At 39.1% G+C, this 19029-nt stretch overlaps 1 protein-coding gene across 4 annotated transcripts in view; it reads left to right on the top strand.

Annotated features, from left to right (window-relative positions):
• The first annotated feature begins 201 nt into the window (after positions 1-201).
• Positions 202-19029, top strand: part of LOC135782677 (bactericidal permeability-increasing protein-like) — a 29908-nt gene continuing 11080 nt past the window's right edge. For 3 of the 4 annotated variants that reach the window (XM_065293125.2, XM_073812007.1, XM_065293126.2), the window contains exons 1-10: positions 202-310; positions 1648-1751; positions 6076-6187; positions 13014-13142; positions 13502-13657; positions 14107-14170; positions 14263-14323; positions 15913-16004; positions 16174-16350; positions 16479-16538. In XM_065293125.2, the coding sequence (XP_065149197.1) occupies positions 1655-1751; positions 6076-6187; positions 13014-13142; positions 13502-13657; positions 14107-14170; positions 14263-14323; positions 15913-16004; positions 16174-16350; positions 16479-16538 (948 nt within the window). In that variant the 5' untranslated portion in view covers positions 202-310; positions 1648-1654. The remainder of the gene's footprint in view (positions 311-1647; positions 1752-6075; positions 6188-13013; positions 13143-13501; positions 13658-14106; positions 14171-14262; positions 14324-15912; positions 16005-16173; positions 16351-16478; positions 16539-19029) is intronic. The other variant, XM_065293128.2, reaches the window with a different exon arrangement.

A 19029-nucleotide genomic window follows, 5' to 3' on the forward strand; every position in this document is an offset into this window, starting at 1 on the left:
CTGTGAAGGAGTTGGGGTCCTAGGTGGCCGTGCTTCAGCTCGGGGAGGTACCACCTAAACTGGCCTTATAGGTACTGCATGGGCAGTGTTTTGTTTTAAAGACCTTTTTCTAGTATCATTTAAAATATGTTCCTGTTTGTGTTTTTTATGTTAAAGTGTATTTCTGCTAAATGATTTCATGTTTGTGTTGTTGAAGAGAAACACACCCACATCAGGAACTGAATTTCAGTTTATTTAAAGCCTTTGAGGAATTGAGATCACATATCAGTGCCTCTTTCCTTCACACACCTGACTGTACTGAAAACTTCAGGTATGTTTTCTGTCTTTATTTCTTCATATATCATTTACTTGTTTGCATTTTATAGATATATTTAAAAAGATTGATGTGACATTTTTTTTTAAATATTATAAAAGGGAAAAGTCTAGCATTTTTTCATTGCAAGGGTTTCCTGTTGTTTGAATACGCTGTGAAAACCCAAGTTTTTCTACAACAAATCATCCTATGTAATGTAAATAACAATTAATAACAATAATCTAGATATCTTTAATATTGACTGAGTAAGGTGATGACAAAGATTGAAATCATGCTGTTAAGCTCCTCATCTCTATGAGACTTTAGTCTGGATTTCACAGACAGGTTCACATCAATTTAAGTATAAGTACAAATGCTACAACAAATACAAAAACATATATGTAAAGAATAATTGACAATGGGTCAATTAAATATTCCTTAGGATTAGAAAGACTTTTTTGCCTTCAATTTCTATGTATTAGGATCAAAGATAAGAAGTGCTTTAAATGAAATGTCATTTTACAGAAGGTTTAACATGTTTTGTTTGAATGCGTCTGTGGTTACACGCATGCATGTAAATATATCAGCATGGTCTTTAGATAAGTAAATGTGTTTTAGTCTCAGTATCAGTTCTCTCTAGGAAGTGACTGCACCATTCAACTGTGAACTGAGATCACAACATGATTGCTGACACGAAAACAATAAACAATATAGCTTTACAGCTTTTGTTAAGATTTATTAATGTTGGTTAAAGGTGACATAGAATGATTGAATGGGGTATTTAACCTTGTTCTGTGATGTGACATGTAGACAACATTTTTTTTTTTTTTGGTTTTTGGTCTGTAATGCCTTAGTAGCTTCCTAAAAACCTCTCTCAGATAGCTCTATCATGGGGGATTTTAAACAAGTGGTTTTGAACCTATTTTTCTCCCCCTACTGGCTTAACTTGCAATCTTATTACTGATTGGCTGATTTTGCTGCCACTCAAAAAATGTAGCCAATTATTTTAAAGTGGAGGGGCAGTGAGATGCCTGTGATGTCATAAGCATCAGTTTTTCAGATTGGGCCGTTTTCTGGCTGACATTTCTAAAAGAGGAATTTCTATGAGACTGAGATGTTTAGCACGTCTAGCACTTTTTGTATGTTTGTCAATGTGGGTAGACTACCATTATTCAACAAAGAAAAAGTATAAAAATGGTTTTTCATTCTCTGTCCCCTTTAATGCCAAAACAGTTGTTTGGTGTTTGTTCAATGTGCATTCATAATAATTTCAATAATCTTTTCATGTATCAAATATTTACTTTAAGAACCAAAGGTTTGAAACTGTGTGAAATGTTTGTTTTTTGTCTGATCAGGAGCTAAATGATGCGGCTGTTTGTTTTCTTACTGATATTAACACAAACACGTGGAGATTATCCAGCATTGAAAGTTCAACTATTACAAAAGAGTTTGACAGACGGTAAGATATTCACAACACAAACATATGAACTTCACATCATCTGACTCTTTATTGTGAGATTAAGAGGGGACAAGTAACAAATATCCATTTTAGTTTTATACAGTGCTTTTCACCTCATGACCTCCAGTGGACTAATAAATGTAAGCAAAACGATTGGTGTGCAGGAAAACTGTTATATTTTAACTCTCTAATGCACACATTTTGATGGTATGCGATCATTTAAAGAAACACTGCACTGAGCAAAAATGACAACAGACACTTAAATTTTTTACAATTATGTAAGCAAATATGTAAGCAAACCGGGCCACAGCTAAACAGTAAACTAGTGTAACTGCAACATGGGTTCGCCAATTGCTAGCGCGACTTACTGATAAGACATCACAGTAAACTAGACATTCAGAACACTTGGGGGAAAATAAACACATAATGTAATTGTATGAGCCATATTCATTTTGTATTCATTTGTATTATGTGATTTTGTCATGTGCCACTAGAGGGCGGTATGAGCTTTGTGGCTCAGCTGATCTCGGGTCACCCCGGGTGATTTAACCTCAAGGAAATCCATACACAGGTGTTGCGAATTTGGGAAGCAAACAGTTTTCGACTGTGCTTTGGTGTTTAGCTTGCTACAGGGAACAATAGGGTTTGTTGTTTTTGGTATGTATTATGAGTCAAGATATTGCCGCTGTATGATATACAAAGGGAAAATAAACGTGCTAGATAATATAATACGCAATGTCTCAGTGTTGATTGGTGTAAGCTGCACGGGCACACGTCAAAACTTTATCCACCGTATCTGCAACCAGTACTAGACTTTGTTAGGACATAGTCAGTACAGTAATAATCATACTTACAGGTTGTGTTACGAGACGCATAATGATCTAAATAAAGTGGGTACACCATCTTTCATGGCCAAACTTTTAGGAAATGCCTCCTTGAAAAAGTAATTTTAACCACTGATTCTTCACATCTTTATCCTTTGGAAGTGAAAACAACACAAACTTGCCTTTACATCTGAAAACACAGCGTCTTCTCGACATGATGTTAACACGTCAACTAGTGGAAGTGTCTGTTGGCAGGTCAGGGTTTTCGTTTCTCGCGGGCAAGACTGTAGGCGGAGATTATGCAAGATATTGCCTTCACACGTAGACAAACAACAGGCGGGAGATTTGAAAATAATTAGACTCTTTAATGCGGCTAAGAGTCAACTCCCTACTTTAGAAAGCAATAACATATTTATTATACTTATATATAGTTATTATTCTTTATTACACTTACAGGGACGTGCACAGGAATTTTTAGGGGCAGTTGCTCTGACCTAAATAAAGGGCACCCCCCCCCCCTAATTTTTTTTTTTAACTCACAGCCTATATGAAGGACTGAGAATAACAGGGTCTTTATTAAAATCAGCAAACATGTTTGCCTAATGCCTACCAAAAAAATTTAGCCTAGGCTGCTTGTCTGCAAGCTATGATAGCTAGCCTAGCTGTCTGATTATTTAGGCTTAAACGTGGCAAACTCAGCCTAGATTCATGAGGATTTTAACAGAGGTGGAAAGAGTAGCCAAAAACTTCACTCAAGTAAAAGTACAAGTAACTAAATAAATAATTACTCAAGTGGAAGTAAAAAGTATACAATGAAAATAATACTCAAGTAGCGAGTTACTAGTTACTCATGAAAAAATAAATCTATTTATACACGCGCAAACACACACACGCACGCACGCACGCACGCACGCACGCACGCACGCACGCACGCACGCACACACACACACACACACACACACACACACAAAATACAGTGCCCTCCATAAGTATCAGAACTGTAAAGATAAGATTTTTCTGTTTGCAGTGTAGACCAGATATTGGTAAGATAAATATCAGTTGGTAAGATAAATATCAGTATGTCAGAATGTCACATTTTATTAACCTTTGTTTATGTTTCAACACATACATGCTTTAAAGAACAACAGCATTACAGTTTTTTTCGATTGCTAAACGCCAGTGGGCACAACTGGAGTCACATGTGCAAAACTCTAACTACAGTCTGCACAGCAGCAGTTCATGTGGACCAAACTCTAGTTCGTTTTTCATTGCTTGAACACAGTTTTCAAAACTTTACACACTTATTCCATGACTTTAATCACAACCTGCACAACACTGTGGATTTACAGCACTTTGTTCAAATGCTAACACACTGCTGTCAAAACTGTGAATCACACATTCAAAACACAATTGATTTCAGCATTGTGCCTTTCAAACACTGCTGATTGCAATTTCATATAAATATAAATTCCAATTTCATATATATATTTCATTTATATATAATATTACCTTTCATGTACTTTAAGTTTCTACCTTTTTTCTCATTACTGTAATTCCGTAAATTACTACAGACAACTGAAGCAAACTGCTAATTTTCATTTACCCTAAAAAATTATGATGTTCTAAAAAAAATATTGTGATAAATCAATAAATAAATCATTCTTTAAAGAAAACATTACTTGGTGTGACATCACTGAAATTGTTAAAACTGTAAAGATATAAAGTTAGTATTTTGTGTATTGGTGTTTGATGTTAGTGTTTTTCCTCTCAGTGTGTTGTGAGTGACAGTGTGTGTTATCTCAGTGAGGGTTGTGTTTAGTGTTTGGCTGCACGGAGCTGTTTTGAGCCATATGTTAAGAGTTGTGCTCAGGTGACTTTTGGTAGTGCAGACTGTAGTTAGAGTTTTGCACATGTAGCTCCAGTTGTGCCCACTGTCGTTTAGCAATCGAAAAAAACTGTAAATGCTGACTTATGTGTGTTGTACACAAATGCACATAAGTGAATCAAACTGATCCTACACATTTTATGCTTTTCATGTGTAAACAATCAGGACACAGCTCAGTGACCATAAAAAAAAAATAATGTTACAGATTCTGTACTTTTCTCTCATGTTCATCTTTAAATGTTTAGACATTTCTTGACTCCACAACAAACAGAAGAATACTTATGAAGGGCACAGTATGTGTAAAACTGCAACATACACAAACAGTACAGAAAAAAAGAATACAAACACAGAATAGACAAGCATTTCAAATTAACAAATTAACTCTAGTCAAAATGTTGATGTAGCTTATAGCTGAAATATCAGACAAGTAAACTGACAACAGTTTTGCATGCATAAAGTTGGAATCTCCTAAGATGGTCTGAGGACATTGACAGTTTACACTTACGTAAAAATGATTTTAGACAAAACTCATGTTTTCTTACGTTGTCATGTCACGTGTGTTTTGTGAGAATCACTTACATCATACAGTACAGACAATCAGACGTCAATCATCGATGTATTTTCTTCAATCTGTGCTACAATGCTTCTGGAGGTTGCACGCGTTTAACTGTGTCTGACGACGAACAGGTCGCGTGTATGTAATGGCGGGTACATGTGTGAAGTTTTGCTTTTAGTTAAAAGATTGGTAAATTAATTTCCACATCACCCAACACTGGTTATATTCTGCGTGTTTCTACATAGGTTACGAGTAAAACAGCTTCGGACGATTCCGTTTATGCAGCGATCAGAACAATTCATTCAAACTGATTCGCGAACCAATTTAAAACGTTTGGCCCATTCGCTTTGTAAAGAATCGACTCAAAAGACTCATTTATTTGCAACACTTTGTAAGGAATCGACTCAAACGAGTCATTAATTCACGAATGCGCCAGAAACACAAGATAGCAATTTAAAAATAAAATACAAATTTCGTAATTAATTAAAATACAGTATCGAAGGAACGCTGCATAGTGTAAACGAAGTAAAAGTACAATTTATTTTTTTCCACCTCAGAAGTGCAACTAATAACCAATGACAATAGCTATTTATCATGAACTTTTTGGGTTAACGACTTTGAACACCGCTTACATTGATGGACAGCTACATGACACACTGCAATAAAGGTAATTTTACATAATGTTTCTAACTGGCTCTTTAAAAACATTGCATTTCTTAACATATATACGTGCCATTGTTTTGTCTTATGATGCACACCTGAATTATTTTTTGTAAGGTTTGTTTGAAAAAAAAAACACTTAAATGTATTAATTTAACTAAGGCCTGGACCTGAATTAATCTAAACCCTTTCTGGGAAACTGCCAATATATGTTTGAGCCATTAACTGATCCTGAATCAGTTCCAACACACAAACCACAGCAGACTCAGCTCGACTATGCCTTATACACATTCATTAGTACACATTTACAGAAACCAAGATATAAATAATACAACACAATACATCAGTTTTATATTATACCAGTGTGTTGTGTTATGTGATGTTGTGTGTGTTTCTCAGGGTCTCAGATGATGTCTGTGTGGATACAGCAGAAACTGAAGAGCACTGGAATCCCAGATATCCACGGCAATGTGGACATTGGGATCGGCACTATAGACTACACTTTATCGAAGCAAGTACATGACCAACTGAATAAAAGTTTTAGAAACTAAACTGATGTCAGCAGAAGTTTAAAAATACAAAGACATGTTTAAATTCAAGTGAAGGTACAGGTCAGAATATTACAAATATAGCGGAAGATTTTCTTTTTCCGGGTGGATCATCAAGACTATTGGTTATCTCAGTTGTCAATCATTCTGATGATATGTTTACGTAAGGCCTTCATACGTGCTCGTCCCTAGGTTCGCACATGCGCACTTTTAGGTGTATATGTGTGGTGGTGCATGCTCTCTCTTGCCCACGTTAATCAAGCGTCCCCTCCCCCTTGGGAGGAGGTAGAGTGTTGCGCATGTGCATTTAAAAAAAGTGGAGGGGCGGTTCTTTTAAAAAATTCAGGAAAATCTGACGCTATACCTTTAAGGGAGGGTGGTTGTAAGTTTAAACATACTGTACTGTACATATACAACATCCAGTCAAAAACTACAGGAGAGTCTGAAGCTTATCTAAAATGAGAGGTTTTGCATAGGGCCTGTATCTCTATCATGAAAAAACTGCATATCTAAAGAAACATTATCCATAACATTAAAAAATATCTAAGCCTTGAAAGAGGAAGGACCTTTATCAAATAAACTTATGATGTATTTTGGTGAAATCTCAAGAACGATCATCATTGGGACATTTAATGTGAGAAGTGCATGATACGAGACATGGGACAAGACTTCGCAAGTTGTGAATAAAAACAATCTTTCCCTGCTCAACATAAGTAAAACCTGATGAACAAACTGTGGACAGAAGCTAATGGCCAGAGAGATGTCTTAGTATTCTGGGCATGAGGAAGAAAATTCCTCACATACCTGAAGAGTAGACAACATCTGATTAGTCCACACCCTCCAAAAAACTCACATCAGCAGTCAAGCCCTTAAGAGTGTTGATTTGGGTAGGGACAATATTAAGGGAACTCTGAAATGTCCCTAGCAATAATTTCGACCAGACAATTAATTTTTATTTATATTTAATAATAATAATATTGTTATTTTTTATTAAATTAAAAATTTTAGATTGTTCAAGTCACGTCGGCAACAAACTCTTTTGACAATGCGACTGCAGACCAATTTTTTTACGTCCCCACAATAGCTGTGTCCCAATTCGAAGGCTGGATCCTTCGAAGGACATGTAGTGCAAGGACTATTTAAAGTCCATAAAGAGAACTGAAAGAAGATGGTCTAGCTGCTCACCTGCTGTATGTGCCCACCGCGCCTGTCAGCAGGGACACAGCGGAGATGTTTCTGAATTATTAATATAAACATGGAACAAAAAAATATGACGCATTGATGTAGATTAAACTAACCATAGTATATCAAATTATTTTACCTTAGAAAAATACGAAACATACACATAATAATATTAATACAAAACATAACTTCTAATACTAAAACAGTGACAAGAAACTTTTTTCTGCTTAATGCACATTTTTATTTAACAAAGTTCTTTAATGTTTATTTTAAAATATCCAGCTGTTAAATTCAGCCGTTACAGACACGCAGTGTATCTCGGGATAGCCTAGGCTTTGAAGGATCCATTCTTTCTATCCTTCACAGCCTGGAGAAAGAAGGATGCATTCTGAGGTTGCATTTTAAGCAGCCTTTAAATTAAGATGGCCTTACTGACCCTCAGTGGTGCTGCTGTGTTGCTTTCGCTCTTAGAATCCTGCCTTTGGAGGTCACAGCCTTCAAACCGGGACACAGACGGAGGGAACGAGACGTTGTGTCGATGACGACAGTATGGGGTGTGCTCTTGAGAGCCAATCTGGTCTGACTTATTTGTAAAACGCCAATGAAATTGCAATGAAATTGCAATGAAATTGTGCGAATGGTATTTGCATACCAGTCTCCGCCCACACTTACGTGTATAAAGGAGACGAAATGCATCCATTGATTCGCTTGTGTCTGAGGAGCTCGATGAGCCTCAGTGGAATAAGCAGTGTTGTGGCACGGAGGACACAACGTCTCGTTCCCTCCATCAGGGAACCGTGGTTACATACGTAACAGAGACGTTCCCTTTTTGTCGTTCACTCGACGTTGTGTCGATGACGACAGTATGGGGTCCCTATGTAAAACGCCACAACTCTGTCTCACGTCTTGATCTCAAAAAGCAATCATAGGCAAGTACAACATGCCATACTGTTGTTGAATGACATCAAAACCTTCCAGTAAGGTGCAAGGGGGTCCTCATCCGAGGAGGAGGAACAGACCCCTCGGCAGTAACACCAGTGAGGCGTTTTAAAGCAGATAGCATCGACTTAGCCGCAGGGTACTGAAGTATACTGGGAATGTGCCAAAGATACATGGCATAGAAAAAGGGGCACTACGGAGACCATACCTTATCCAGTGGGGGAGCCTGTATGGAATAGACCATGGTCTCACCTAATGGGAAGAATAACATGTCAACAATTGTGTCAAGAACTCACAAAGTGGAGGAGACACAAGAGCGGGTATAACGCTGGGGAACACTTCCATGTTAGATAATGGAGACAAATGACTGGATATGAATCTCAGTAATGGCATAATTCAGAGAATACTGAACCAATAAAGACCGCTCCGCTCAGTCTATATCGGACAAGCTGATGATGGAAAAGGTACCAACCTATTCAATAGAAGGGTAAGTTGTTATAGGACCCTACTCACCTAAGGAGGGGAGAGGGTATTATGCAAGCGAGACGCCTAGTCAGTCACCGGGCTAGTTGTTACCCTGAAGACCCGAGCTGACACTGGTTTTACCCAGAGGTTGTAAAACCGGGCAAATGTGTTAGGCGTCACCCAACCCACAGCTCTACATATGTCTGTCAGGGTGGCGCCCTACACCAGCACTCAAGAGGAGGCAACACCTCTAGTGGTGTGAGCCCTCACTCCAATGGGCACGGCAGCTCCTTGGAGTGGTACGCCAAAGTGATGGCGTCCACAATCCAGTGCGCCAACCTCTATTTGGAGACAGCATTCCCCCTCTGCTGTCCTCCAAAACAGACAAGGAGCTGGTCGAAAGTTCTTATGTTCCGTGTGTAATCCAGGTAAAAGGCGCAGTGCGCGTACCGGACACAACAATGACATGGTTGGGTCATCTCCCCCTCTGATCCCTAAAGGGAGTAGTGGGAACCTTGGGCACGTAGCCGGACTGAGGTCTCCAAATAACACATGAGTCACTCGGACCGAATTCCAGGCACTCTGGAGAAACAGAGAGCGCCTGTAGGTCCCCCACCCTCATAATATAAGTGAGCGCCACTATGAGAGCGGTCTTCATCCTAAGATGGGAAAGATCAGCTTCTCTCAGGGGCTCGAATGGAGCCCTCTTGAGGCCCGAAATGACCACTGAAAGGTCCCAAGAGGGGATGAGGAGCGGTCTGGGTGGATTTAACCTCCTTGCACCTCTCAGGAACCTAAAAATCAGGTTGTGCTGTTCGAAAGACCTACCCTCGATATCGAAGTGATGGGCTGCTATAGCAGACACATACACCAAGAGGGTAGAAGGAAACCAAAACGTCTTGTAAGAAGGACAACACTACACTGACAGCGCACCTCTGTGGGTCCTCTCCGCGAGAGAAACACCAGGACAAGAAAAGACGCCACTTAACCCTCAGAAACCTAATCAATCATCGACGATTGAAAACGGCACCTCTGATTCATATTTTAATAATTTAATAACCGTAAAATGTAGCTTCTTCCCGTTTTTTTCTGCTAATAGCTGAGGAGTAAACCATCACGGGGATATATTTGGTGTCTTTCTAGCTTTTACAGAAGGTTTTCTATCCAGCCTGAAACTTGTCCCTCTTTTCGTAGTTGTTCAGCAATGCATCCAAACTTTTACATCCTAGATTTATCCACTTGATGTCCATAATTTATCAATTTTTCTGTTGGGTTTGCCGCTAGCTCAATGCTACAATTTCCACTGATGCTTTCTGTTTGTGTGCGTCATCACGCATGTGTGCGTCATCACGCATGTGGCTTGAGGCTTGGCATCAATAAATGTCATGAAAACGCCTGGACTTTTTTTGTAAAAATGTAAATAGTTTTTGATCTGTATAATTTATATTGTTCATTTCTGTGCTCCAGGACTCCAAAGACATGAGACAACTGTTTTACAGAGGAAAAATGCTATGCTTTTATTCTTTTGTGTGTGATTACAATAAATATATAAGTGATTCAATTGCCGTTTTATTTTTTTATTTGTCTTTATGGTCCCATAACTTATTTTACATTCATGTGACATCAATACAAAACAAATATTCTGACAGTCCAACGTGTCCTGAAAAAAAAGATGTTTGTAGATTGTCTGTGCACAACAGGGTTGATGTTTTACAACCTTTTTAAGAAAATAAAACCAGATGGACAATACATTGTAAAAATGACCTTAGGGCTCTTAGGTTTAAAGACATAGAGCCGCCTGGTAGAGGGGGGTTTAGCCTGAGTGATAGTTTCAGCCACAGAAGGCCGAAGTCCTGCTAGAGCATCTTCGTCCCGTCCAGAAGCCAGACGTGGATGTCCCAGAGGTACGGCCTCGGGTGCCAAATCGTGGGCAGTGGGCAGAGAGTGTTGTACGGTGAAGCAAACAGGTCTACCTGAGCTTCGCTGAACATCTGCCACTCATAGGGCCAGGCCCGCTGGTTGAGATTCCCTCCCTGGAACGGGATCGTCAGGGCTGCTCAGGAACCAAAAGGGTCCTTCACAGTCACCTAACGGCCTGTCTTCTTGCGGGTAGATCTTCTCTGGGCCGGCCATCTTAGTAGATTGAAGGCCAGGCCAGAACCGCAGGAAGCAGGGGCTGCCTGGGAGCAGACGACAGACGAGACAGCGACAGGGAGAGCGGTAAATTCACGCCGAGGTGAAACATGTTTAACAGCCTCCATCTGCTTCCTTACTGCGTAGAACAAGAGCAGAATCCTGCGCAGTATTTATTCGCAAGATGGGTATGACAAGAAAGCAAACCTTCTCGGCATCTCCCATCTAGGCAAGTAAAGCCAGAGACATCTCTCTTGGACCACAAAAGTGGACATCGGTTGACCCAGAGACTTGGTCAGTGCGGTCAGATGGTAGCCGTATGCAGGCACGTATGTACCGCAACAGCATGCTCATCTGGGTACACCGACATATCCCTTAGCTGCCATGCCATTGAGGGAGATGAGAGCGACTGAACTCACAACCCCGAATGGCACCAAATGGTACCTTCTGAGCGAGTAAATTCCCCATGTAGTTCAGAAGGGAACGGTAGAAGGACGGGGCGTGGCTAAATGCCACGGCTGGCACCCAAAACCATTCACTAAGCTGAGAACACTGGCAAAAACAGTGCATACACTGTAGCCTAATATTCACAGCAGCCCAAACACACACGGCTGTTATCTGAGTGCTGGGTTCACCCAGGGCTCAACCGCTAAAACACAGGAACTTCAAAGGCTCCCTCCGATGCTCCAATAGAAAACTCATCCTCCGCTGTGCTCAAAACAGTGGCAGTGAATTCACACGAAGATGAAAACTCTGCCTCTTACTGTAAACCAACAGGTGAGGGGAGGAACGGGTTGCGGGTAACAACCAGCAACGAATCGCTCACACTGACCCTGTATCATTCGCGCCGCTCCCCAGACTGACAGAGGCTGAATTAACAGCTGAACCGCCAGTGTAGGAAGCAGACGCGATCGGGACTGCACGTTTAAATAGACACGCTCGACACAGGTCGATGTTGTGCTGAGTCCTGAGCATCCCGACCCAGGGATGCGAGCACCTTGACCCAGAGATCACCATCTCTACGTAGAGCAACCCCAAGCAGAGAATGCAGTGCTCTTGTGTATCTGGCAGGTCTATCGGACCCGAACACAGCAAGCAGACACATGACATTTGGAATTCCAAGAGATGTCCGTCTTCTTTGCGTTGATTACAGAAGTCGCCAGCTTGTAGGGAAATTCACTCTTTCATAATGTGAATTAACTTGTAAAGGAGAAAATACTAAGGTTATGTCGCTTTGATGACGCATATTATAGTGGAGGAGGCCTGTCTTTTTCTCGATAGGAAATGGGTGTGTGCCTCACTTTTAGATGTAAAATCTATCATTTGCAAATAATCTTGAAATTCTGTGCAGCTGAACAATTTTAGATTGCTGCTTTTAAATGATGCATAATTAATGTTAACAACATATAAAGGGGCACCAGTCAATGTTTAAATCATTTTTATTTTTATTCTGTGAGTTCCCATAGACCTGAAATTCATACTGACAATAATCAGTAGCTACTATTTTCTGGTATTGTTTGTGATGGATATTGTGTTAAAGAGCACCTATTTCTTTGCTAAAAAAGTAATTTTGTATAATACAATGTGTTTGTGTGGTTTATGGTTAAAAAAACATTTTCCACATACCGTACATTTTTGTAGCTCCAGATTCCACTCCCTTCCTGAAATGCACAGATTTGAAAAGCTCTGTGTCCCTGATTGGCCAGCTAATCTGTATGTTGTGATTGGTCGGAATACCTCTGACGTCACCTGGAAATGTGACGCTCCTTAACATGTTTGAAAGATTTGCGCACAATGCAATGCTAACAGGACTGTGAGTCCGAAGCATAAGGAATTATGTTGCCTAGAATCCGTGTGTTTGTTGTAGTCCAAGAAAAGAGATTTACGTTGGAGACGATAACTCGCGTCATCGTTTACTTTGGGCTATATACCTTTTGCATATAATTAACATGTACTAATACACACCTACACCAAAGGAAATGTAAAATTGTGAATCGGACCATTGGTGCTCTTTTAAATTATTTTGTTCTCAATATGTTTCATGAACTGCTGTGTTTTTGCTTCCTGCAGTATATGGATTAGGCAGAGCAGCATGTCGGGTCTAGTGATGGAGTTTGTAGAGGGTACAGGTGTATCTGTGATGGTCAGTCAGCTGTCATTGGCTGTCACAGGTAACTGGGCGACACACTTTGGACTTATGTAAGTGGACCAGTGAATCACTCATATATATTTACATCTGTGAAGACATGGAATCATATCATTTCAAAACACTTTACAAATAGACACTGGGAATAAGGACTAGTTGTGTGACTTATAACATTATTCACAGTTTTGTGCCAATTCGTATTAAAATACCAGTGTTACAAAATAAGAGCTACAGATGACACATTTGTGAAACTTCCCACAATTGTCCAGTTGTTTTCCGTTGTGTTTATCTGATTCTGCAACTTTATAAACGTAAGGACAGAAAGTGAGTTTAAGAGACGCCTGAGTCTGTTTGATATAAGAGATCTTATAAATGAGTGGAGAGATAAGCTGCGTTCTGTGTCTGTCTACAGTGACGATGGAGGTTCATTTGATCTGGCTGTGTACAACATCAATATCAATCTGCTCCTGTTGTTCAGTGATGATGAGTCTGGTCGCCCCCTCATCTCCACCGGCTCCTGCACTGATGGTGTGGGAGGAGTAGACATGGAATTTCATGGAGGAGCGAGGTATATTGCGGTACATTCACACGGCGTGACCGCGTTAACGCTACTCATTAGGTGTGTACTTTATGCAGAGCTGCGCAGATCGATCTGGGGCTGACTTGCTCAAAGGCACTTCAGTCGCAACCTGCCAGCCATGAGACTTGAATCAGCAACTCTTGGGTTATTAGCCTGACTCTCTAACCACTAGGCTACATCCTCTGCCAAGCGGTAACACAGATGCCCCGTGTGAATGTACTATTAAAATACTGTCAACGACTGACATTGTGTACCACTGTTGTGTGCTCCTGTATACAGTAGCTTACTGCTAGAGCATCACAGCGCAAAACACACATACTGATAAAAATGTGTATCTTTTAATGCACTGTAGGTTGCTTTGGATAAAGCATTTGCATAGATATAAATGTAATGGTGACGTGCCTCAACACTTTCTGCTCGTCTGTGTACTCCTGCAGCATTTTGTTTCAGCCGTTTGTCAGTGAATTCAGAGGACAAATCAAAGATATGATTCAAGAACGGGTTTGTTATAATTTTAGCCAAATATGCTTTATTTAAACAATTACATTATTGCTTATAATGCTTGTAAATTGTGATTGTATCATTCGTTTCAGATTTGCCCAGCAATTACGCAAGTGACTGATGATCTAGAGATGCATCTCCAGGAAATGCCAGGTACTGACAAGAGTTTTTCCTAAAACACATCACATTGTAGTTACTCCAGTGATAACAGAACCAATGGGCATAATTACAGGATTTTAAGGCCGACTTTCCTCACCCGACAAAGAAAATTTTTCCCGCGATTCTCACGTATTTTACCATTCTATCCCTCCATCATCCCGTTGTCACGCATCTATGTGTGTCCAAACTTCAGAAGATCGTTTTCGAGTCTTTTCAAACATCAAACTTTATGTCTCTTTATAACTATTTTATCATTCATCAAGTCCTTTACTCTATTTTCTAATTTCTGCATGTTTTAAAAAACAAAAACAAAACGCAAATGCGCAAGTGCGCACCGTTGCCGATTAGGTTAAGCGTATGACAGTACAAGTCTCAGAAAACATACAAAGAAAGATAATTTTAGATGTTAAATGACCATTTAGAGCAGGAGTGGGGAACCCTGGGTCCTGGAGGAACACTGTCCTGCAGAGTTTAGTTACAACCCTAACCAAACACACCTGAATTTCATTTCCAAGTAATTATGAAGACTTGAACTAGATGTTTTAGGTTTGTTTAATTGGGGTTGGAACTAAACTCTGCAGGACATTGGCCCTCCAGGACCAGGGTTCCCCACCCCTGATTTAGACCATTGGGATAGCTGGACGAGGGCTTTATGCAGCTACTTATTTAATTTTTTTTTATATAAAAACAAAATGTACAATGGGTACGGAAAGTTTCAGACCCCTTTAAAATTTTCACTCTTTGTTTTATTGCAGCCATTTGCTAAAATCAAAAAAGTCATTTTATTTCTCAGTAATGTACACTCAGCACTACATCTTGACAGAAAAAAACAGACACCATTCGGGGCTCTATGGCAGAGTGGCCGACAGAATCCTCTCCTCAGTGCAAGACATATGAAAGCCTGCATAGAAATGCAAAAAAACACATTAAACTCTATATAATATGTCTTGCACTGAGGAGAGGCTTCGGTCAGGCCACTTTGCCATAGAACCTCGATGGTGGAGAGCTGCAGTGATAGTTGATTAACAGATTTGTGCCTTTCCTAATCAAGTCCAATCAGTTTAAGTAAACACTCCAATGTAAAGTAAAAGGAGAATCAAAAGAAGGAGAATCAGAAGAAATGGACTGGACAGCATGTGAGTTAAATATGAGTGTCACAGCAAAGGGTCTGAATACTTATGACCATGTGATATTTCAGTTTTTCATTTTTTAATACATTTGCACAAATTTCTACATGTCTGTTTTTTTTCCTGCCAAGATGGGGTGCTGAGTGTACATTAATGAGAAATAAAATGAACTTTTTTGATTTTAGCAAATGGCTGCAATGAAACAAAGAGTAAAAAATTTAAAGGGGTCTGAATACTTTCCGTACCCACTGTATGACATACTGTCTTTTGCCTGTAGCTCAAAATTAGAATGTGCGGATTCGAACACATTTGGACAGCACGGGTCACATATATGCTTTGCCCACACTGTTTTATACAGGCCCACCCACTTGAACATTTCTGTACAGTATAATATTAAAAGCAAAATACTTGTCCATCTGCCCAGAAAATCTTTACAACGTTTATTATTTGTTCTAGTCAACCTAGCTGTGGATCAGTATATATATCTGAGCATCCCTCTCACATCCTCTCCTTCTGTGACAAATGACAACATTCAGTTGGACATGAAGGTAAAGAATAAAGTAATGATTAATTTCATGTTATCATGTTAAATTCATCATACAATGAAGGTGAATGAAGGAAGAACAATATTAGCTGTCACATAGGCTGTACTGCATAATATTTCCCATCTCAGATCTGTTGTTTTGCCTAATGTATATGACGCTGTTGATGTGACAGGGCGAGTTTTACAGCAGCAGCTCTCCGTCTGAACCGCCTTTCTCTGCTAAAGACTTTGACCTGCAATCCACAGATAACTACATGATCGCACTGGGTGTATCTGAGTTTTTTATTAATTCAGCAGCATATTCATACTTCAGCTCTGGAATTTTTCAGATTAACATTAAAGATGACATGGTGAGAAAATAACTGTATCATTCAAATATAATATTTCCCCCAAATATTTGATAAATAATGACAATTGTGGAAATAATATTGAGAATACTGATTCTTTAAAACAAATTCAACTACCTTGTCTATCATAGATACCAAAGAGTTCGCCAATCCACCTGAACACCAGCCAGTTTAGCATCTTTATTCCCCAGGTCAGTATACGTAGTAAGACATTTTCAAAAGTAAAAACTTCCACTTATTTAAACGCCCTTTTACCTTTTAAATAACATCTTCAAAATTTTTCTTTACAACATTCTCAAACTCCCAAATATTTAAAACCATCCTTGGTCCATTTTAGACCAGCTGGAAGAATGGGCTCACCACATAACCAACTCCCAACACTTATGGCCTCACTTTTTGCCAATTCACTTTTGCTGAAGAAACACTTTTAAACTCTTCCATTAAATGCATCATTTATTATGGAGGCCATTTTACAGTATAGGTGGAATTCGGCATAACCACACCTGACATCTCTGCTTTTAATTTATTTAAAAGAGGTTCTAGGCTACCTTAAAGGGAGAGCATAAGTCACCATTTATTTTCAACATACTCTCAACGTCACAATACGAGGCTTTAAAGCAGACATATCATGCTTTTAAATCTGTCCTTTTTACATATAAATCATCTATTTGTGGTCTATATAAAGTGAAACTGCAATGATTGGGTCTGAATTACTCATTATTATAGCCCCACAGGTCCCCTTTCTACCCCTTTTCTGATGTGCATCTGAGAGCAACTCGTTTTGGTACTGTCTTTTTAAATGCACGTCATACCCTGCCCCAGAACAACGTCTTCATATGGAGGTATCGCAATGGTGTGTTAATGCCGGCTGTCTTATTTCCGAATATTAACAATTATATAGTTGACTATCATTCTTAGTTAATTGTAAGTTGTTGTAATATGCTATAATTTAATCCCGGGTGATGACCACATGCGACATTCTCAGGCTGCAGCCTTCGGATTGAGGAACAGCACTGCTAAACCATGACCACCGTGTACTTTACTGTTTTTAAAGTTATTTACAGCTTACCGAAGTGCTCTGCTCGTCGTCTCCAAAGATAGAAGTAATTGACCCCTCAATCAGACAAAGTCTATCGGCAAATCCTACTTTATACTGGTGGAGGTTGGTGAAATAGTTATCCTTGAAGTGCTTCGCGCACTAAAAAATGACATTTCTGTGAAAAATAAAACTCAACCAGGCACAGGTTCAACAACCGAACATTTTGATTTACTCTCTCGTAATTTCTGCATCCTTGAGCTTGGACTACAATATCGCAGCGAGAAATAAAAAATGGCGGATTGCTCGTAGTGTAGGGCTTGAAGTCGATGTCCTTATTTGGCAGTTCCGCTGCAAATACTGTGACATTATTGTTCAAAAAACGTAATAGATAATACAAAAATCAGAACAGGTTGGAAAATATGACCAAAACAGAATATAAAGATATCAACAAAGCACCTGAAGAGACTAATTTCAACTTTTATGTACTTCTAAACACTACAAATATACAACAAAATGCATTTAAGAGCTAAGAAAGTGGATTTAGCATGATATGTCTCCTTTAATCATTGATATAAAATTAGGACTAAAACCAAAAGCTTTAAGAACATTCCACAAGTATCTGTGCTCGACTCTAAAGAAAGCTTTTTTTTGATCGACTGAAATTAAACCAAAATTCCGAAAAAGTCTTGCCATTATCCAAAATATCTCTAATAAAAGAAATATATATATAAAAAAAATTCAGCCAGGGTCACAATATGTCTGATCTCAATGAATAATTTAATATAGAATTCCCCCTAATCTATTTGCCAAGGCTTTTGACAGTCATTTGTATTCATTGCATAACAAACTTACAGGCCTCCAATTCATAATCTTACTTAAATCTCCCTTTTTTCGGGAGCAAAGTAATGATTGCTCTGCGGCAGCTTTTTGGTAACTGTCCATCAATTAAACTCTGATTAAGAACTTCTAACAAGTCCGGACCAACCTCTGCCAAAAAAACTTTATAAAAATATATTGAAATACCATCAATCCTGGGCATTTTTTCATTTTCCATACTTTTAAGACCTCTCTCTAGTTCCTCCATCGACAGTGCTTTACTATTTCCAACATTTGCCTCTTAAGATACCTGCGGCATATTTTTGAGAAAAACGTTATTCAGACCTTGTGTATCCAGTAATTCACTCTTATATAAATCCTTATAGACCGTTTCAGCGGTAACAACATAAACAAGCCGCTGTCGCGGTCCGCACGTAACTTCCGGTAAACTCCGCTAATAATAAATAACAACAAATTCTTTAAACATAGTTTATTTATATAACAAGCAAACAAAACAACACATAGATTACCTAGGAAACCAAAACATTTGTTATTTTCGACGAGGCATTTGTTCAAGAGATCAGTTTAGCAACTAGTCAGACCATTAAAAAAACGAAACCGGAAGTAAGGTTCGGATCCAGACGTGTATCACGTGCGTCCGATGAAACCATCTATAAACTTAACCACTCTCTTCCAAAGCTCTACAGGATTAAGCAAAAAGACTCCGGTTTCAGAGCGTAGAGCATGAATAAATCTATTTTGCCCATTTTTTCTTTCCATATTAAAAAATAATTTTAAAGATGCATCCATGGAATCAATACTCTGAA

The sequence above is a fragment of the Paramisgurnus dabryanus genome, chromosome 15, assembly GCF_030506205.2.
Source record: "Paramisgurnus dabryanus chromosome 15, PD_genome_1.1, whole genome shotgun sequence".
In the NCBI taxonomy this organism is placed as follows: domain Eukaryota; kingdom Metazoa; phylum Chordata; class Actinopteri; order Cypriniformes; family Cobitidae; genus Paramisgurnus; species Paramisgurnus dabryanus.